We start from the raw sequence: 22,382 nt of genomic DNA, 5'->3' as shown, positions 1-22,382 counted from the left end.
CCAACAGTAGAATGCTTCCATACCTCCCACACACAAATACCTGCCAATGACCGTGATGCCATTGTCAGGTCTAAACTTGACTCATTACCTGACTTGTAATTAATTCTTGTGAACCTCCCATCATTTAAACACACAAGTTCCAAGGAGTCCATCACACCCTCTACTATCAATCCATTCCTATCAGTCTTTTCCACTCCCCAGAGAGTGCTATGCGCATTCAAATCACCACACCAAATGACCCTCTTCTGTCTAGTCCCTTTATTGCCTCTCATGCTTCTAATTCCAATCGTTGACACAGATTGTAGAAATTCACCCCTAACCACACTTCAACAACTACATATTCTGGGTCTTTCCCTTTTTCTATTTCTCAGTAAGAAATTCCTTTCCTAACAAAGGTAGCACATCCTCCCCCATTACCCCCTTCTCTATCCCTTCTTATGCACACACATCCCTGAATCACAACATTTTGGTTGAAGCCATGTCTCTTCAACACATATTATATCTGGTTTATATTCTAACCCATTAAGAAAACCTTTAAATTCTTGGCCATTTGCCAACAGACTCCTTGCATTCCACTGCAGAATTAACATTATGACTAGTCCTGTGAACATGTTTCTTTGTTTAACTGTTCCTGTTTGTTAAGCTCCTCCTGAACAGCCATCCCAGTTATTCCATGAATATTTAAATATCTTGCTGCACTCTTTACTATTATTTCAATCTTCTCAGATCTCCCTTTTGCTTGGAATGTGCAGTTAAATACTTCAGCCATGAAACACACAAAGCTCTTCTTATTTACTGTCAGTACATTCCCATCTCCCCTTTGACTCTTTGTCACAAGTTGTTCATTTGACTGTTGACCCGGTTCCTTCCTTGATATATCCCCCCCCCCCCCCTCTCCACTCTACTCTCCCTCTGAACCACCTTTGCTGCTTCTGCATAAGATATATTCATTTTTACTTTTAGCTGCTGCACTTCCACTGCCTTCTTTCTCACTTCACACCCACCATAGGCCACACTATGTGCACCTCCTCAATTTGCACACTTGAGCTCTGTCCCGTCCTCACATTTCCCATACTCATGCTCCCCTCCACATTTTCCACATTTTTGTTTCCCTTTGCACGCTGCCGCAATATGTCCATATTTTTGGCATTTGAAAGACCTCAAAGGTGGTGGGACATAAGCTCTTACATTGTAACTCATATATCCCACAGTGACTTTATCAGGCAACTCTTGGAAATCCAGCAACACTGACAAACTATCAACCCTTTCTCCCCCTCTTCTTGCTTGCAGACGTTTAATCCCTATCATTTTTCCACCTTTTATACTTGATCTCAAATCCTCCACCTTTTCCTCCACTGGGATACCATATATCACGCCTCTCACAAAGGGCCCATCACTTGTCTTCTTAGCGTTCCAACCACCATGTTGCACACTTTTTTCAGCTTCATTGCTTTCTCTCTCTGCTCCTCGTCCTTACACTTAATCAACAAGCCTCCATCACCCAGCACCTTCGCCAACAAAATTTCGCCAACTTTCTCCTTCAACCCACGAGTCAGCGCCACCGGACTAACTTTCCTAAAATCATTTCCTTCCCTGCATCTCAAAATTACTTTGAACCCCTCATTCTCAACAGTCTTCCTCCTCATCACCCTGCCTTCCTCTCTCCCTTCCAAACTACTATCAGATACACTACTACGCTTCCTGGCTCGTTTATTTTTCCCTACTTCAGTCCAGTTATTGTAATCCATATCCTCACTCCCACCCTCTCCATCACTATTCCCTCCCATCCTTAGTCCAGTCACAGATCACTTTATGCACAATCCGCTGAAACTACTTCTCCAAGCTCTCCGTCCGTGAGTTACTTCCTCGAGAGCGTCGATTCACACAAATACGTCACCTTCCTGCTTTTTCGGCCACCAGAGCTTCTTCTTCTTCTTCTTCTTCTTCTTCTTCTTTAAATTTGATTGGCGGGTCGCAACCAACTTTCATAGGTGCATACCGCCACCTACTGTACCGGAGTGTGCAGTTTCAGGGTAACCTTTTCTTCACTGTTCTGATGATACAAAAAAAAAATAATAATAGTTATATATATAAAAAAATATATATATATATCTATATATATATATAGATATATATATATATATAGCACTGTTGCGATTTCTTAAAGAAACGGGATTAGACCGTAGGATTTATTAGGTGTTGTTTAGGTTTATTTATCTAGATATATATCTAGATAAATAAACCTAAACAACACCTACTACCAACTAAATCCTACGGTCTAATCCCGTTTCTTTAAGAAATCGCAAAAGTGCCCTGCAGCACTCGGCCACCAGAGCTCCAGCCTGCTACTGCTGAAAAGCAATGAGGGATGATTAGCAACCGGTTACAGCTGTGCCAATTAACCCTGGCACTGTTCCCCTGAACCACTCCCACAGATCTCTCCCCTACAGCTGAGCACAGACCACGCCCACTACCACAACTACAAAGAGACACATAAGAGACTACAGAGACAAAAGTTACTTGAATATACTACACTACACGTGATAAATATACTATGTATTAATGTTGCACGGTGTATCGATACTAAAAAGGTACCGCGGTACCCGTACGTTAAAAACGATACGATTTTGCATATTTTTAGTATCGATACTTCATTAAAATAGCGCGCGATCAGAGCGCACTCACTGCTCCGCTCCCTGTCATGCTGCCTGCACGCATTGACTGCAAGGGGGCGGGGCTGCCCAGCGCTCACACAGCAACAGGCAGCATCACTCACAGCAGCGATCGCTGGGGAAACATGGCCTCAAGTGCAGGAGCTTTTGCCGACCGTCCTCGGCTTGTTGGAAAAAAAGATGCCAGAAGTGAAATCTGGAAGTGCTTTGGCTACATTGCAGACAGTGAAGGAAAGCCCACTGACATACAGAGACCCGTCTGCAAAACGTGTTTCAAAGCCACACAGACCAAGGGAGGCAACACGTCTAACATGGCAAAGCACCTTTCAGACAGACACCCCGAACCTTTCAAAGCAAATGTGATTATAAACATGAACACCCCCAAGCTCACCCATATACAGCCTAACACGAGTAGCCTTAGCCTAGTTTGACGACAAGCCTATATGATCATGAGGTCACAATGCACACAAAAGTGTACGATATGAAACACAATTGATGCAAAATGGCTACATGCTGGTGGAGCCTGAGGGTGGATCTTGAGCTAATTCTTTTTATTTTTAGTTAAGGAAAAATAATTATTCCATGAATTAAGATAAAATATGAAGTGAAATTATCAAACTCACTATGCAAGTACATTTAGCATTGTTTATCCACCCACTCCCACAGACAGTCAGACAGATGCCAGCAGAGTCAGCAGCAACACAGAGACAGAGTTCCCTTCAGCTGTGTTTGAAAGCCAGCGGAATTATGAGAGAGGCTCAAAAGAGAGAGGTGAAGAGGTTCAACATTAATATGAATGCCATTTGTTAAGTGTTCAAAACGCTGGGCAGGAACAAGCTGGTAAAAAAGGGAACCGTACAGATGTTTTATTTATTACTATTATAGATAAATATACCAGTATCGTATCGTATTTGTGGTATTGTATCGAATTCTGGTATCGTATCGTAAGTATCTGGTATCATGATACTTATGGCAGGTATCGTATCGAAGTCATAATTTTGGTATCGTGACAACCCTACTATGTATACTATACTTGATAGACTCAATGTTCATCATTAAAAGAACGTTTAATTGAATCACACTTAAAGAACCAAACCTTTTTTTTTAAATCATTTTTAGGAAAAAATTTCAGATCATTTGGTATTTTTCAATATATTTTATTAATAATAATAATAATTTATTTTCTGATCCGCTCTGAAGAATCTGGATCAATACTGATCAATGATTTTAAATGTCTTTACAGTGACAGGATTTTCACAAAATGTCTGTTTACAAAAGAAGATGAAACCAAAATGAAAGCCACTCATGTTTATGATGAAAATAATGATTCATTGTGTATCGATATAAGAAACTCTGTGTGTTGTTTTGTGTGTTTGCAGTCTGTCAGACTGTAAGATCACAGAGGAAGGCTGTTCTTCTCTGGACTCAGCTCTGAAGTCAAACCCCTCCCATCTGAGAAAACTGGATCTGAGTGGAAACGACCTGAAGGATTCAGACGTGAAGCTGCTGAGTGGTTTTCTGGAGAGTCCACATTGTAGACTGGAGAGTCTGAGGTGGGTTCACTGTCTGCTGCTAGTGCAGCACCTTCATGTTTCATCAATAACTCTATTTGATTTATCTACGTATAGATCCATAAAGTGATACATTTTCTGGTAATATGTTCCACTTCACATCAGCTGCCTCGTTGTCTGCATGTCATCCTCTACAATCATCAAATGTACAACTTGTCTGGCTTCATCCTGCTGTTGGATGGATTACTGAACAGGCCTACCGGGCACAGGCCCAGGGGCCCAAAGTGTCAGGGGCCCCCCTGATCTTTACCTACACAATGTCACTCAAAGAGACAAAAAGACTACTGTGGTAGTGGGCGTGGTCTGTGCTCTGCTGCAGGGGAGAGATCTGTGGGAGTGGTTCAGGTGCCAGTGTAGCCGACTCCGTGTTACTCGCGGGTCCTCAACACACCACACCGTCTTCAGCAGTTAAGGTTTACTCAAAAGTATTTTATTTACAAACTTAAACAAAACTTCACACTGCCGTGTGCTCTCTCCTGCCGCCCGGCTCCTCAGAGCGCACACAGGCCAGTGTGCATCAATCAGTCTGACTCTCGTGGGCTGGTGTTCCTCTTCCTCTGTGTCTCACCGGCCACCAGAGCTCCAGCCTGCTACTGCTGACAAGGGGTACTCCTCAAGTCTCTTAATTGTCGTTTCCTCGCTCCTCGATCCTCGCTTGAACCGGAAGTTGTTTCTTTGCCGCCATATTGACGGCCGTCCCAAAGCTCTAATGTAGCTCTGAGGAGCGAGGATGGAGGATGGAGGAGGGACCTCGGAGGAGCCATGAGCGAGGAACCAGGAGAACAGACTTCCAGGAAGTCTTTTAACGGCCGACACGCCCCCTCATTGTTCATCAGTTATGTGATTGGACGCTGCAGCCGATCGGACTGACTGACTGGAGTTTAACACCAGAGTGAAGACGGATCACAGAATAAACTCTAGTTTATATTTGATTAGGTTTCTGATTCACCGTCTGGTTTAAATAAATGTTCATTGTAGTCTGAACAACAAAACGACCACAAACAACTTTCTACATTTATTAGAAAGATTTGTGTTTTCATGATCTGATATTTCCCTCAAAAACTTTTATTATGGAAACAATTAAAGTCAGAGAGAGCTGAGATACTAAACACTTTTTACGTCATTCCTGAGTGTTTGATGAGTTTTATCATTTAAGAGAAACAATAATCATATTCTGGGTTATTTAATAATGACGCCACATTCACAATTTCAAAACGTACAGACGCAAATAATTCATAAATAAGACGATCGCATTCCGCCGGTAGAAATGGATCCTGTGCTTATAAACAGAACACAGGACACAGTTTAACAGACTACAGAGAGAAACACCTCTACAGTGGTGATTACTGTGTGTCTTTATTAGTTATTAGTATTATTAGTTACTATTAAGTACAGTGATCATGTGAACAGACACAAACTTATCAAAAGTCTCTCCAGCTGTTAAAGCCGACTGACAGCTGATCCAGCTGTGATCAGCTGATCCTCCGTCATCAGAAACAGACGTCGCTTCACGTGACGCAACTGAGGAAAGGACGTCTCATGTCTGTTAAAACATATTTCCTCGTTCCTCTCTCCTCGCATGGTTTCCTCCATGCATCCCTGGTGGGAGGGACTAAGACGCAAGGAAAGGACGCAAGTGAGGGAAACGGGGATGCAATTAAGAGACTTGAGATGTACCCAAGGAATGAGGGATGATTAGCAACCGGTTACAGCTGTGCCAATTAACCCTGGCACTGTTCCCCTGAACCACTCCCACAGATCTCTCCCCTACAGCTGAGCACAGACCACGCCCACTACCACAACTACAAAGAGACACAAAAAGACTACAAAGAGACAAAAGTTACTTGAATATACTACACTACACGTGATAAATATACTATGTATTAATGTTGCACGGTGTATCGATACTAAAAAGGTACCGCGGTACCCGTACGTTAAAAACGATACGATTTTGCATATTTTTAGTATCGATACTTCATTAAAATAGCGCGCGATCAGAGCGCACTCACTGCTCCGCTCCCTGTCATGCTGCCTGCACGCATTGACTGCAAGGGGGCGGGGCTGCCCAGCGCTCACACAGCAACAGGCAGCATCACTCACAGCAGCGATCGCTGGGGAAACATGGCCTCAAGTGCAGGAGCTTTTGCCGACCGTCCTCGGCTTGTTGGAAAAAAAGATGCCAGAAGTGAAATCTGGAAGTGCTTTGGCTACATTGCAGACAGTGAAGGAAAGCCCACTGACATACAGAGACCCGTCTGCAAAACGTGTTTCAAAGCCACACAGACCAAGGGAGGCAACACGTCTAACATGGCAAAGCACCTTTCAGACAGACACCCCGAACCTTTCAAAGCAAATGTGATTATAAACATGAACACCCCCAAGCTCACCCATATACAGCCTAACACGAGTAGCCTTAGCCTAGTTTGACGACAAGCCTATATGATCATGAGGTCACAATGCACACAAAAGTGTACTATATGAAACACAATTGATGCAAAATGGCTACATGCTGGTGGAGCCTGAGGGTGGATCTTGAGCTAATTATTTTTATTTTTAGTTAAGGAAAAATAATTATTCCATGAATTAAGATAAAATATGAAGTGAAAATATCAAACTCACTATGCAAGTACATTTAGCATTGTTTATCCACCCACTCCCACAGACAGTCAGACAGATGCCAGCAGAGTCAGCAGCAACACAGAGACAGAGTTCCCTTCAGCTGTGTTTGAAAGCCAGCGGAATTATGAGAGAGGCTCAAAAGAGAGAGGTGAAGAGGTTCAACATTAATATGAATGCCATTTGTTAAGTGTTCAAAACGCTGGGCAGGAACAAGCTGGTAAAAAAGGGAACCGTACAGATGTTTTATTTATTACTATTATAGATAAATATACCAGTATCGTATCGTATTTGTGGTATTGTATCGAATTCTGGTATCGTATCGTAAGTATCTGGTATCATGATACTTATGGCAGGTATCGTATCGAAGTCATAATTTTGGTATCGTGACAACCCTACTATGTATACTATACTTGATAGACTCAATGTTCATCATTAAAAGAACGTTTAATTGAATCACACTTAAAGAACCAAACCTTTTTTTTAAATCATTTTTAGGAAACAATTTCAGATCATTTGGTATTTTTCAATATATTTTATTAATAATAATAATAATAATATTTTATTTTCTGATCCGCTCTGAAGAATCTGGATCAATACTGATCAATGATTTTAAATGTCTTTACAGTGACAGGATTTTCACAAAATGTCTGTTTACAAAAGAAGATGAAACCAAAATGAAAGCCACTCATGTTTATGATGAAAATAATTATTCATTGTGTATCGATATAAGAAACTCTGTGTGTTGTTTTGTGTGTTTGCAGTCTGTCACGCTGTGAGATCACAGAGGAAGGCTGTTCTTCTCTGGTCTCAGCTCTGAAGTCAAACTCCTCCCATCTGAGAAAACTGGATCTGAGTGGAAACTACCTGAAGGATTCAGGAGTGAAGCTGCTGAGAGGTTTTCTGGAGAGTCCAGATTGTAGACTGGAGACTCTGAGGTGGGTTCACTGTCTGCTGCTAGTGCAGCACCTTCATGTTTCATCAATAACTCTATTTGATTTATCTACGTATAGATCCATAAAGTGATACATTTTCTGGTAATATGTTCCACTTCACATCAGCTGCCTCGTTGTCTGCATGTCATCCTCTACAATCATCAAATGTACAACTTGTCTGGCTTCATCCTGCTGTTGGATGGATTACTGAACAGGCCTACCGGGCACAGGCCCAGGGGCCCAAAGTGTCAGGGGCCCCCCTGATCTTTACCTACAAAATGTCACTCAAAGAGACACAAAAAGACTACTGTGGTAGTGGGCGTGGTCTGTGCTCAGCTGCAGGGGAGAGATCTGTGGGAGTGGTTCAGGTGCCAGTGTAGCCGACTCCGTGTTACTCGCGGGTCCTCAACACACCACACCGTCTTCAGCAGTTAAGGTTTACTCAAAAGTATTTTATTTACAAACTTAAACAAAACTTCACACTGCCGTGTGCTCTCTCCTGCCGCCCGGCTCCTCAGAGCGCACACAGGCCAGTGTGCATCAATCAGTCTGACTCTCGTGGGCTGGTGTTCCTCTTCCTCTTTGTCTCACCGGCCACCAGAGCTCCAGCCTGCTACTGCTGACAAGGGGTACTTCTCAAGTCTCTTAATTCTCGTTTCCTCGCTCCTCGATCCTCGCTTGAACCGGAAGTTGTTTCTTTGCCGCCATATTGACGGCCGTCCCAAAGCTCTAATGTAGCTCTGAGGAGCGAGGATGGAGGATGGAGGAGGGACCTCGGAGGAGCCATGAGCGAGGAACCAGGAGAACAGACTTCCAGGAAGTCTTTTAACGGCCGACACGCCCCCTCATTGTTCATCAGTTATGTGATTGGACGCTGCAGCCGATCGGACTGACTGACTGGAGTTTAACACCAGAGTGAAGACGGATCACAGAATAAACTCTAGTTTATATTTGATTAGGTTTCTGATTCACCGTCTGGTTTAAATAAATGTTCATTGTAGTCTGAACAACAAAACGACCACAAACAACTTTCTACATTTATTAGAAAGATTTGTGTTTTCATGATCTGATATTTCCCTCAAAAACTTTTATTATGGAAACAATTAAAGTCAGAGAGAGCTGAGATACTAAACACTTTTTACGTCATTCCTGAGTGTTTGATGAGTTTTATCATTTAAGAGAAACAATAATCATATTCTGGGTTATTTAATAATGACGCCACATTCACAATTTCAAAACGTACAGACGCAAATAATTCATAAATAAGACGATCGCATTCCGCCGGTAGAAATGGATCCTGTGCTTATAAACAGAACACAGGACACAGTTTAACAGACTACAGAGAGAAACACCTCTACAGTGGTGATTACTGTGTGTCTTTATTAGTTATTAGTATTATTAGTTACTATTAAGTACAGTGATCATGTGAACAGACACAAACTTATCAAAAGTCTCTCCAGCTGTTAAAGCCGACTGACAGCTGATCCAGCTGTGATCAGCTGATCCTCCGTCATCAGAAACAGACGTCGCTTCACGTGACGCAACTGAGGAAAGGACGTCTCATGTCTGTTAAAACATATTTCCTCGTTCCTCTCTCCTTGCATGGTTTCCTCCATGCATCCCTGGTGGGAGGGACTAAGACGCAAGGAAAGGACGCAAGTGAGGGAAACGGGGATGCAATTAAGAGACTTGAGATGTACCCAAGGAATGAGGGATAATTAGCAACCGGTTACAGCTGTGCCAATTAACCCTGGCACTGTTCCCCTGAACCACTCCCACAGATCTCTCCCCTACAGCTGAGCACAGACCACGCCCACTACCTCAACTACAAAGAGACACAAAATGACTACAAAGAGACAAAAGTTACTTGAATATACTACACTACACGTGATAAATATACTATGTATTAATGTTGCACGGTGTATCGATACTAAAAAGGTACCGCGGTACCCGTACGTTAAAAACGATACGATTTTGCATATTTTTAGTATCGATACTTCATTAAAATAGCGCGCGATCAGAGCGCACTCACTGCTCCGCTCCCTGTCATGCTGCCTGCACGCATTGACTGCAAGGGGGCGGGGCTGCCCAGCGCTCACACAGCAACAGGCAGCATCACTCACAGCAGCGATCGCTGGGGAAACATGGCCTCAAGTGCAGGAGCTTTTGCCGACCGTCCTCGGCTTGTTGGAAAAAAAGATGCCAGAAGTGAAATCTGGAAGTGCTTTGGCTACATTGCAGACAGTGAAGGAAAGCCCACTGACATACAGAGACCCGTCTGCAAAACGTGTTTCAAAGCCACACAGACCAAGGGAGGCAACACGTCTAACATGGCAAAGCACCTTTCAGACAGACACCCCGAACCTTTCAAAGCAAATGTGATTATAAACATGAACACCCCCAAGCTCACCCATATACAGCCTAACACGAGTAGCCTTAGCCTAGTTTGACGACAAGCCTATATGATCATGAGGTCACAATGCACACAAAAGTGTACTATATGAAACACAATTGATGCAAAATGGCTACATGCTGGTGGAGCCTGAGGGTGGATCTTGAGCTAATTCTTTTTATTTTTAGTTAAGGAAAAATAATTATTCCATGAATTAAGATAAAATATGAAGTGAAAATATCAAACTCACTATGCAAGTACATTTAGCATTGTTTATCCACCCACTCCCACAGACAGTCAGACAGATGCCAGCAGAGTCAGCAGCAACACAGAGACAGAGTTCCCTTCAGCTGTGTTTGAAAGCCAGCGGAATTATGAGAGAGGCTCAAAAGAGAGAGGTGAAGAGGTTAAACATTAATATGAATGCCATTTGTTAAGTGTTCAAAACGCTGGGCAGGAACAAGCTGGTAAAAAAGGGAACCGTACAGATGTTTTATTTATTACTATTATAGATAAATATACCAGTATCGTATCGTATTTGTGGTATTGTATCGAATTCTGGTATCGTATCGTAAGTATCTGGTATCATGATACTTATGGCAGGTATCGTATCGAAGTCATAATTTTGGTATCGTGACAACCCTACTATGTATACTATACTTGATAGACTCAATGTTCATCATTAAAAGAACGTTTAATTGAATCACACTTAAAGAACCAAACCTTTTTTTTAAATAATGTTTAGGAAAAGATTTCAGATCATTTGGTATTTTTCAATATATTTTATTAATAATAATAATAATAATAATTTATTTTCTGATCCGCTCTGAAGAATCTGGATCAATACTGATCAATGATTTTAAATGTCTTTACAGTGACAGGATTTTCACAAAATGTCTGTTTACAAAAGAAGATGAAACCAAAATGAAAGCCACTCATGTTTATGATGAAAATAATGATTCATTGTGTATCGATATAAGAAACTCTGTGTGTTGTTTTGTGTGTTTGCAGTCTGTCAGACTGTGAGATCACAGAGGAAGGCTGTTCTTCTCTGGTCTCAGCTCTGAAGTCAAACCCCTCCCATCTGAGAAAACTGGATCTGAGTGGAAACTACCTGAAGGATTCAGGAGTGAAGCTGCTGAGAGGTTTTCTGGAGAGTCCACATTGTAGACTGGAGACTCTGAGGTGGGTTCACTGTCTGCTGCTAGTGCAGCACCTTCATGTTTCATCAATAACTCTATTTGATTTATCTACGTATAGATCCATAAAGTGATACATTTTCTGGTAATATGTTCCACTTCACATCAGCTGCCTCGTTGTCTGCATGTCATCCTCTACAATCATGAAATGTACAACTTGTCTGGCTTCATCCTGCTGTTGGATGGATTACTGAACAGGCCTACCGGGCACAGGCCCAGGGGCCCAAAGTGTCAGGGGCCCCCCTGACCTTTACCTACACAATGTCACTCAAAGAGACACAAAAAGACTACTGTGGTAGTGGGCGTGGTCTGTGCTCGGCTGCAGGGGAGAGATCTGTGGGAGTGGTTCAGGTGCCAGTGTAGCCGACTCTGTGTTACTCGCGGGTCCTCACCACACCGTCTTCAGCAGTTAAGGTTTACTCAAACGTATTTTATTTACAAACTTAAACAAAACTTCACACTGCCGTGTGCTCTCTCCTGCCGCCCGGCTCCTCAGAGCGCACACAGGCCAGTGTGCATCAATCAGTCTGACTCTCGTGGGCTGGTGTTCCTCTTCCTCTTTGTCTCACTGGCCACCAGAGCTCCAGCCTGCTACTGCTGACAAGGGGTACTTCTCAAGTCTCTTAATTGTCGTTTCCTCGCTCCTCGATCCTCGCTTAAACCGGAAGTTGTTTCTTTGCCGTCATATTGACGGCCATCCCAAAGCTCTAATGTAGCTCTGAGGAGCGAGGATGGAGGATGGAGGAGGGACCTCGGAGGAGCCATGAGCGAGGAACCACGAGAACAGACTTCCAGGAAGTCTTTTAACGGCCGACACGCCCCCTCATTGTTCATCAGTTATGTGATTGGACGCTGCAGCCGATCGGACTGACTGACTGGAGTTTAACACCAGAGTGAAGACGGATCACAGAATAAACTCTAGTTTATATTTGATTAGGTTTCTGATTCACCGTCTGGTTTAAATAAATGTTCATTGTAGTCTGAACAACAAAACGACCACAAACAACTTTCTTCATTTATTAGAAAGATTTGTGTTTTCATGATCTGATATTTCCCTCAATAACTTTTATTATGGAAACAATTAAAGTCAGAGAGAGCTGAGATACAAAACACTTTTTACATCATTCCTGAGTGTTTGATGAGTTTTATCATTTAAGAGAAACAATAATCATATTCTGGGTTATTTAATAATGACGCCACATTCACAATTTCAAAACGTAGACGCAAATAATTCATAAATAAGACGATATCGCATTCCGCCGGTAGAAATGGATCCTGTGCTTATAAACAGAACACAGGACACAGTTTAACAGACTAGAGAGAGAAACACCTCTACAGTGGTGATTACTGTGTGTCTTTATTAGTTATTAGTATTATTAGTTACTATTAAGTACAGTGATCATGTGAACAGACACAAACTTATCAAAAGTCTCTCCAGCTGTTAAAGCCGACTGACAGCTGATCCAGCTGTGATCAGCTGATCCTCCGTCATCAGAAACAGACGTCGCTTCACGTGACGCAACTGAGGAAAGGACGTCTCATGTCTGTTAAAACATATTTCCTCGTTCCTCTCTCCTTGCATGGTTTCCTCCATGCATCCCTGGTGGGAGGGACTAAGACGCAAGGAAAGGACGCAAGTGAGGGAAACGGGGATGCAATTAAGAGACTTGAGATGTACCCAAGGAATGAGGGATGATTAGCAACCGGTTACAGCTGTGCCAATTAACCCTGGCACTGTTCCTCTGAACCACTCCCACAGATCTCTCCCCTACAGCTGAGCACAGACCACGCCCACTACCACAACTACAAAGAGACACAAAATGACTACAAAGATACACTAAAAGACACAAAATGACTACAAAATGACTACAAAGAGACAAAAGTTACTTGAATATACTACACTACACGTGATAAATATACTATGTATTAATGTTGCACGGTGTATCGATACTAAAAAGGTACCGCGGTACCCATACGTTAAAAACGATACGATTTTGCATATTTTTAGAATCGATACTTCATTAAAATAGCGCGCGATCAGAGCGCACTCACTGCTCCGCTCCCTGTCATGCTGCCTGCACGCATTGACTGCAAGGGGGCGGGGCTGCCCAGCGCTCACACAGCAACAGGCAGCATCACTCACAGCAGCGATCGCTGGGGAAACATGGCCTCAAGTGCAGGAGCTTTTGCCGACCGTCCTCGGCTTGTTGGAAAAAAAGATGCCAGAAGTGAAATCTGGAAGTGCTTTGGCTACATTGCAGACAGTGAAGGAAAGCCCACTGACATACAGAGACCCGTCTGCAAAACGTGTTTCAAAGCCACACAGACCAAGGGAGGCAACACGTCTAACATGGCAAAGCACCTTTCAGACAGACACCCCGAACCTTTCAAAGCAAATGTGATTATAAACATGAACACCCCCAAGCTCACCCATATACAGCCTAACACGAGTAGCCTTAGCCTAGTTTGACGACAAGCCTCTATGATCATGAGGTCACAATGCACACAAAAGTGTACTATATGAAACACAATTGATGCAAAATGGCTACATGCTGGTGGAGCCTGAGGGTGGATCTTGAGCTAATTCTTTTAATTTTTAGTTGAGGAAAAATAATTATTCCATGAATTATAATAAAATATGAAGTGAAATCATCAAACTCACTATGCAAGTACATTTAGCATTGTTTATCCACCCACTCCCACAGACAGTCAGACAGATGCCAGCAGAGTCAGCAGCAACACAGAGACAGAGTTCCCTTCAGCTGTGTTTGAAAGCCAGCGGAATTATGAGAGAGGCTCAAAAGAGAGAGGTGAAGAGGTTAAACATTAATATGAATGTCATTTGTTAAGTGTTCAAAACGCTGGGCAGGAACAAGCTGGTAAAAAAGGGAACCATACAGATGTTTTATTTATTACTATTATAGATAAATATACCAGTATCGTATCGTATTTGTGGTATTGTATCGAATTCTGGTATCGTATCGTAAGTATCTGGTATCATGATACTTATGGCAGGTATCGTATCGAAGTCATAATTTTGGTATCGTGACAACCCTACTATGTATACTATACTTGATAGACTCAATGTTCATCATTAAAAGAAAGTTTAATTGAATCACACTTAAAGAACCAAACCTTTTTTTTAAAATCATTTTTAGGAAAAGATTTCAGATCATTTGGTATTTTTCAATATATTTTATTAATAATAATAATATTTTATTTTCTGATCCGCTCTGAAGAATCTGGATCAATACTGATCAATGATTTTAAATATCTTTACAGTGACAGGATTTTCACAAAATGTCTGTTTACAAAAGAAGATGAAACCAAAATGAAAGCCACTCATGTTTATGATGAAAATAATGATTCATTGTGTATCGATATAAGAAACTCTGTGTGTTGTTTTGTGTGTTTGCAGTCTGTCAGACTGTGAGATCACAGAGGAAGGCTGTTCTTCTCTGGTCTCAGCTCTGAAGTCAAACCCCTCCCATCTGAGAGAACTGGATCTGAGTAGAAACAACCTGAAGGATTCAGGAGTGAAGCTGCTGAGAGGTTTTCTGGAGAGTCCACATTGTAGACTGGAGACTCTGAGGTGGGTTCACTGTCTGCTGCTAGTGCAGCACCTTCATGTTTCATCAATAACTCTATTTGATTTATCTACGTATAGATCCATAAAGTGATACATTTTCTGGTAATATGTTCCACTTCACATCAGCTGCCTCGTTGTCTGCATGTCATCCTCTACAATCATCAAATGTACAACTTGTCTGGCTTCATCCTGCTGTTGGATGGATTACTGAACAGGCCTACCGGGCACAGGCCCAGGGGCCCAAAGTGTCAGGGGCCCCCCTGATCTTTACCTACAAAATGTCACTCAAAGAGACACAAAAAGACTACTGTGGTAGTGGGCGTGGTCTGTGCTCGGCTGCAGGGGAGAGATCTGTGGGAGTGGTTCAGGTGCCAGTGTAGCCGACTCTGTGTTACTCGCGGGTCCTCAACACACCACACCGTCTTCAGCAGTTAAGGTTTACTCAAACGTATTTTATTTACAAACTTAAACAAAACTTCACACTGCCGTGTGCTCTCTCCTGCCGCCCGGCTCCTCAGAGCGCACACAGGCCAGTGTGCATCAATCAGTCTGACTCTCGTGGGCTGGTGTTCCTCTTCCTCTCTGTGTCTCACCGGCCACCAGAGCTCCAGCCTGCTACTGCTGACAAGGGGTACTTCTCAAGTCTCTTAATTCTCGTTTCCTCGCTCCTCGATCCTCGCTTGAACCGGAAGTTGTTTCTTTGCCGCCATATTGACGGCCGTCCCAAAGCTCTAATGTAGCTCTGAGGAGCGAGGATGGAGGATGGAGGAGGGACCTCGGAGGAGCCATGAGCGAGGAACCACGAGAACAGACTTCCAGGAAGTCTTTTAACGGCCGACACGCCCCCTCATTGTTCATCAGTTATGTGATTGGACGCTGCAGCCGATCGGACTCACTGACTGGAGTTTAACACCAGAGTGAAGACGGATCACAGAATAAACTCTAGTTTATATTTGATTATGTTTCTGATTCACCGTCTGGTTTAAATAAATGTTCATTGTAGTCTGAACAACAAAACGACCACAAACAACTTTCTTCATTTATTAGAAAGATTTGTGTTTTCATGATCTGATATTTCCCTCAATAACTTTTATTATGGAAACAATTAAAGTCAGAGAGAGCTGAGAGACTAAACACTTTTTACATCATTCCTGAGTGTTTGATGAGTTTTATCATTTAAGAGAAACAATAATCATATTCTGGGTTATTTAATAATGACGCCACATTCACAATTTCAAAACGTAGACGCAAATAATTCATAAATAAGACGATATCGCATTCCGCCGGTAGAAATGGATCCTGTGCTTATAAACAGAACACAGGACACAGTTTAACAGACTACAGAGAGAAACACCTCTACAGTGGTGATTACTGTGTGTCTTTATTAGTTATTAGTATTATTAGTTACTATTAAGTACAGTGATCATGTGAACAGACACAAACTTATCAAAAGTCTCTCCAGCTGTTAAAGCCGACTGACAGCTGATCCAGCTGTGATCAGCTGATCCTCCGTCATCAGAAACAGACGTCGCTTCACGTGACGCAACTGAGGAAAGGACGTCTCATGTCTGTTAAAACATATTTCCTCGTTCCTCTCTCCTTGCATGGTTTCCTCCATGCATCCCTGGTGGGAGGGACTAAGACGCAAGGAAAGGACGCAAGTGAGGGAAACGGGGATGCAATTAAGAGACTTGAGATGTACCCAAGGAATGAGGGATGATTAGCAACCGGTTACAGCTGTGCCAATTAACCCTGGCACTGTTCCCCTGAACCACTCCCACAGATCTCTCCCCTGCAGCTGAGCACAGACCACGCCCACTACCACAACTACAAAGAGACATAAAAAGACTACAAAGAGACAAAAGTTACTTGAATATACTACACTACACGTGATAAATATACTATGTATTAATGTTGCACGGTGTATCGATACTAAAAAGGTACCGCGGTACCCGTACGTTAAAAACGATACGATTTTGCATATTTTTAGTATCGATACTTCATTAAAATAGCGCGCGATCAGAGCGCACTCACTGCTCCGCTCCCTGTCATGCTGCCTGCACGCATTGACTGCAAGGGGGCGGGGCTGCCCAGCGCTCACACAGCAACAGGCAGCATCACTCACAGCAGCGATCGCTGGGGAAACATGGCCTCAAGTGCAGGAGCTTTTGCCGACCGTCCTCGGCTTGTTGGAAAAAAAGATGCCAGAAGTGAAATCTGGAAGTGCTTTGGCTACATTGCAGACAGTGAAGGAAAGCCCACTGACATACAGAGACCCGTCTGCAAAACGTGTTTCAAAGCCACACAGACCAAGGGAGGCAACACGTCTAACATGGCAAAGCACCTTTCAGACAGACACCCCGAACCTTTCAAAGCAAATGTGATTATAAACATGAACACCCCCAAGCTCACCCATATACAGCCTAACACGAGTAGCCTTAGCCTAGTTTGACGACAAGCCTATATGATCATGAGGTCACAATGCACACAAAAGTGTACGATATGAAACACAATTGATGCAAAATGGCTACATGCTGGTGGAGCCTGAGGGTGGATCTTGAGCTAATTCTTTTTATTTTTAGTTAAGGAAAAATAATTATTCCATGAATTAAGATAAAATATGAAGTGAAAATATCAAACTCACTATGCAAGTACATTTAGCATTGTTTATCCACCCACTCCCACAGACAGTCAGACAGATGCCAGCAGAGTCAGCAGCAACACAGAGACAGAGTTCCCTTCAGCTGTGTTTGAAAGCCAGCGGAATTATGAGAGAGGCTCAAAAGAGAGAGGCGAAGAGGTTAAACATTAATATGAATGCCATTTGTTAAGTGTTCAAAACGCTGGGCAGGAACAAGCTGGTAAAAAAGGGAACCGTACAGATGTTTTATTTATTACTATTATAGATAAATATACCAGTATCGTATCGTATTTGTGGTATTGTATCGAATTCTGGTATCGTATCGTAAGTATCTGGTATCATGATACTTATGGCAGGTATCGTATCGTAGTCATAATTTTGGTATCGTGACAACCCTACTATGTATACTATACTTGATAGACTCAATGTTCATCATTAAAAGAACGTTTAATTGAATCACACTTAAAGAACCAAACCTTTTTTTTAAATCATTTTTAGGAAAAGATTTCAGATCATTTGGTATTTTTCAATATATTTTATTAATAATAATATTTTATTTTCTGATCCGCTCTGAAGAATCTGGATCAATACTGATCAATGATTTTAAATGTCTTTACAGTGACAGGATTTTCACAAAATGTCTGTTTACAAAAGAAGATGAAACCAAAATGAAAGCCACTCATGTTTATGATGAAAATAATTATTCATTGTGTATCGATATAAGAAACTCTGTGTGTTGTTTTGTGTGTTTGCAGTCTGTCAGAGTGTGAGATCACAGAGGAAGGCTGTTCTTCTCTGGGCTCAGCTCTGAAGTCAAACCCCTCCCATCTGAGAAAACTGGATCTGAGAGGAAACAACCTGAAGGATTCAGGAGTGAAGCTGCTGAGAGGTTTTCTGGAGAGTCCACATTGTAGACTGGAGACTCTGAGGTGGGTTCACTGTCTGCTGCTAGTGCAGCACCTTCATGTTTCATCAATAACTCTATTTGATTTATCTACATATAGATCCATAAAGTGATACATTTTCTGGTAATATGTTCCACTTCACATCAGCTGCCTCGTTGTCTGCATGTCATCCTCTACAATCATGAAATGTACAACTTGTCTGGCTTCATCCTGCTGTTGGATGGATTACTGAACAGGTCTACCGGGCACAGGCCCAGGGGCCCAAAGTGTCAGGGGCCCCCTGACCTTTACCAACAAAATGTCACTCAAAGAGACACAAAACGTTAATTGAATATACTAGACTGTACTATACTTGATGAATATACTTTATATACTATACTTGAGAGACTCAATGGTAATCATTTAAAACAGGGGTCTCAAACTCATCTTCACTCTGGGCCACATCAGCATCACGGTCGCCCTCAAAGGGCCGGTTGTAAATGTAAGACTGTGTAAATGTAACTACTCCTAACATATTGGTAAATAACTGTCTCCGCATTTGATTATTGTTTATTCAAGTGTAAAAATATAAAAATATATTTAAGCACATTTCTGTTACAACTTAAATCCTTTTAATTTAGGGTTCAGAAACCCACATTACTCTATCAAAGATCAAACTATTAAAGAAAATATCAAAGACAAGTTATTACATTAACTTTGTTCAAAGCTTAAAATCCTTTCAAGGGTGCGTTTACACAATCCCACATGAAGTATTTCATGTGTTTTTAAAGCCACGTTTAAAGTAGTCTTCAATGTACTCTCAATACATTTCCATTCCAAGTGTACAGTAACCAGCCAAAGAGCTGCTTCTGTGACTGTGTTTAAGTATCTCATCATTTTGACTTTCTATCTCAGAATTATGACTTTCTATCTCATAACTTCGACTTTCAATCTCATAATTTCGACTATGAGGATATTTTTATTATCAAGTCTAACTTAAAAAAAAAAAATCTTTTTTTTTTTGCTGGCGGATTCGCGGGCCACATGAAATGACGTGCCGGGCCGGATTTAGCCCGCGGGCCGGGAGTTTGAGACCCCTGATTTAAAAAATAATGTTTAAATTAATCACACTTACAGCACCAAACCTTTTTTAATTTTTAGGAAAATAACTGATAAAGTAATTTAAAAAAAGTTACATTTCTGATGCTGACTTTTTTCAGAGCATTTTATATTTTTCAATATATTTTATTATTAATAATATTTTATTTTCTGATCCTCTCTGAAGAATCTGGATCAATACTGATCAATGATTTTAAATGTCTTTACAGTGACAGGATTTTCACAAAATGTCTGTTTACAAAAGAAGATGAAACCAAAATGAAAGCCACTCATGTTTATGATGAAAATAATGATTCATTGTGTATCGATATAAGAAACTCTGTGTGTTGTTTTGTGTGTTTGCAGTCTGTCACGCTGTAAGATCACAGAGGAAGGCTGTTCTTCTCTGGGCTCAGCTCTGAAGTCAAACCCCTCCCATCTGAGAGAACTGGATCTGAGTGAAAACTACCTGAAGGATTCAGGAGTGAAGCTGCTGAGAGGTTTTCTGGAGAGTCCACATTGTAGACTGGAGACTCTGAGGTGGGTTCACTGTCTGCTGCTAGTGCAGCACCTTCATGTTTCATCAATAACTCTATTTGATTTATCTACGTATAGATCCATAAAGTGATACATTTTCTGGTAATATGTTCCACTTCACATCAGCTGCCTCCTTTTACTATTAACTATTAATAAGCACGACGCCCCCAAATTTGGGGGCTCACGGGCTCAGAACCCCTCAAACTCACATGCGGAAAATAGCCTGATTATTAGCCAGTAGCATGGATGTGGCTACTTTTTTTTTTGGATGAAACAGCAACGTCTGGGCAACAACATCATATAAGTCACTTCTTACACACTCCAAACACAACTATAGGGTACTCACATAAGCAGAAAAATATCGTGGCATAAAAGCACCAAATCCTGGCCAGAAATCGGCGTTATGAGTACCGCAAATCAATGTTTGTACCCTAATGCTAGCGGCTACCAAGTCATGCAATGCATGTAATAGCATTAGCACACGTGGCTAAACACGTAACTAACTTCTGTTTTACGATCCGTATAAACACTAAACAGTTGTGAGTGGTCAAACGTACCTTCGTGCTGCCCTCCGCCGAAAGAAATCGTAGGTATGCGCCCAAGTTTTATGAAAATATGGATAATAACGTCGCAGAATTTCCGTTCCAAAGCTGGAGTCATTGCTGCCAACTGCATACTGTTGACTTCCGACTTGTTTCCAGAATAAGAGCGGTCAAGCAGGCTTGGGCGTGTGGTCAGACTGCCTGCGACCGGAAATTTACGCCGGGGTACACGCGTCACCTCGGGCAACTTTATTGCTTGAAACTTTTGCCGATCGCCACCAAACTCGGCAGAGGTCTTCCTGAGACTCTGACGCGTCGAAGGAGGGGTTGTTTTTTGAAATCGACCGAGGATAGGCTGAGGTCCAGCCGCATACACACACATGAACTGAGAAAATCCTACAGATGACAGCCAAAACTGGCTCTGATGATGTTATGAATATGAATATGATTCCTATTATCTGTATTTGGATGTATTGAATCATATGAGTGATAAAGAAAGTGAAATATATAGTTATATAGTGTATAAAAGTACAATGTAAGAGCTGCAACAGCTGGTTCGAAAATGATGACCTCGCTTGACTAAAGCCTCTTATTCTTCACTTTATTCCACTTTATTCCACTTTAACCTTTTTTTAATAACTACTGATCAGTTATGCTATGACTTGGGAAAGTTTTAGGGGGCTAGCTGCATTATTTCAATAACCTTTTATCACTGAAAGTGCATTTTTCCCAGGCGAAGCTGAATATTTTCAATTTGAGCTGTGTAATGTCTTATTTTACTATATTAACCAGCAACATATACACAATATTACCTATCTAAACTATCTCACAGGTGTTGTGATCTGATTATATCAACAAAAATTATTAAAATCGACCTTGTAGTTACAGGACTATGGTCAGTTTTGTAGGGCTATGCATTTTCGCTCAGAGACCTCAAAAACGGCTCCGAGTTTAAGAGGTTTAAAGTAATATTTTAAAAAAACATTTCTTATACAAACTTTTTTCAAAACATTTAGCTTTTCTTTTACATTGTTTTGTACAAAAGAAGACGAAACCAAAATGAAAGCCACTCATGTTTATGATGAAAATAATGATTCATTGTGTATCGATATAAGAAACTCTGTGTTGTTTTGTGTGTTTGCAGTCTGTCACACTGTGAGATCACAAAGGAAGGCTGTTCTTCTCTGGTCTCAGCTCTGAAGTCAAACCCCTCCCATCTGAGAGAACTGGATCTGAGTAAAAACAACCTGAAGGATTCAGACATGAAGCTGCTGTCTGATCTTGTGGAGAGTCCACATTGTAGACTGGAGAGTCTGAGGTCAGTAGAGGGTTGGAGTCAGTCCAGCAGTATTGTACCAAACACAGATCCACGAGCTTCAGGATTGGGAGAGAGAGAGAGAGAGAGAGAGAGAGAGAGAGAGAGAGAGAGAGAGAGAGAGAGAGAGAGAGAGAGAGAGAGAGAGAGAGAGAGAGAGAGAGAGAGAGAGAGAGAGAGAGAGAGAGAGAGAGAGAGAGAGAGAGAGAGAGAGAGAGAGAGAGAGAGAGAGAGAGAGAGAGAGAGAAGTCAGCGAGAAGTCAGCCAATCAGATGAGTCAGAAGCTTGTTGTGATTGTGTGTTTGAGTCGATGTGTTGTTGTTCACGTCTACAGGAAGTGAAGCTTGTTAACAGCTGACGGCATCATCAGATGTTTAGAGACAGTGGTCCT

General features: G+C 41.9%; 2 protein-coding genes across 2 annotated transcripts in view; one reads left to right on the top strand and one right to left on the bottom strand.

Annotated features, from left to right (window-relative positions):
- The window catches only part of LOC142964701 (vesicular integral-membrane protein VIP36-like), a 265,045-nt gene that overhangs the window by 88,029 nt on the left and 154,634 nt on the right, over positions 1-22,382 (bottom strand). The window lies entirely within an intron of this gene.
- LOC142964714 (uncharacterized) overlaps positions 1-22,382 on the top strand; it is a 30,509-nt gene that overhangs the window by 6,938 nt on the left and 1,189 nt on the right. The window contains exons 3-9 of the mRNA XM_076105203.1: positions 4,052-4,225; positions 7,624-7,797; positions 11,198-11,371; positions 14,804-14,977; positions 18,371-18,544; positions 19,964-20,137; positions 21,821-21,994. Coding sequence (XP_075961318.1) covers positions 4,052-4,225; positions 7,624-7,797; positions 11,198-11,371; positions 14,804-14,977; positions 18,371-18,544; positions 19,964-20,137; positions 21,821-21,994 — 1,218 coding nt within the window. The remainder of the gene's footprint in view (positions 1-4,051; positions 4,226-7,623; positions 7,798-11,197; positions 11,372-14,803; positions 14,978-18,370; positions 18,545-19,963; positions 20,138-21,820; positions 21,995-22,382) is intronic.

The sequence above is a fragment of the Anarhichas minor genome, unplaced genomic scaffold (genome assembly GCF_050575085.1).
Source record: "Anarhichas minor isolate MPS153535 unplaced genomic scaffold, ASM5057508v1 ptg000031l, whole genome shotgun sequence".
In the NCBI taxonomy this organism is placed as follows: Eukaryota; Metazoa; Chordata; class Actinopteri; order Perciformes; family Anarhichadidae; genus Anarhichas; species Anarhichas minor.
The sequence above is the reverse complement of the archived record's forward strand: the minus strand, read 5'-3'. Positions and strand labels throughout refer to the sequence as shown.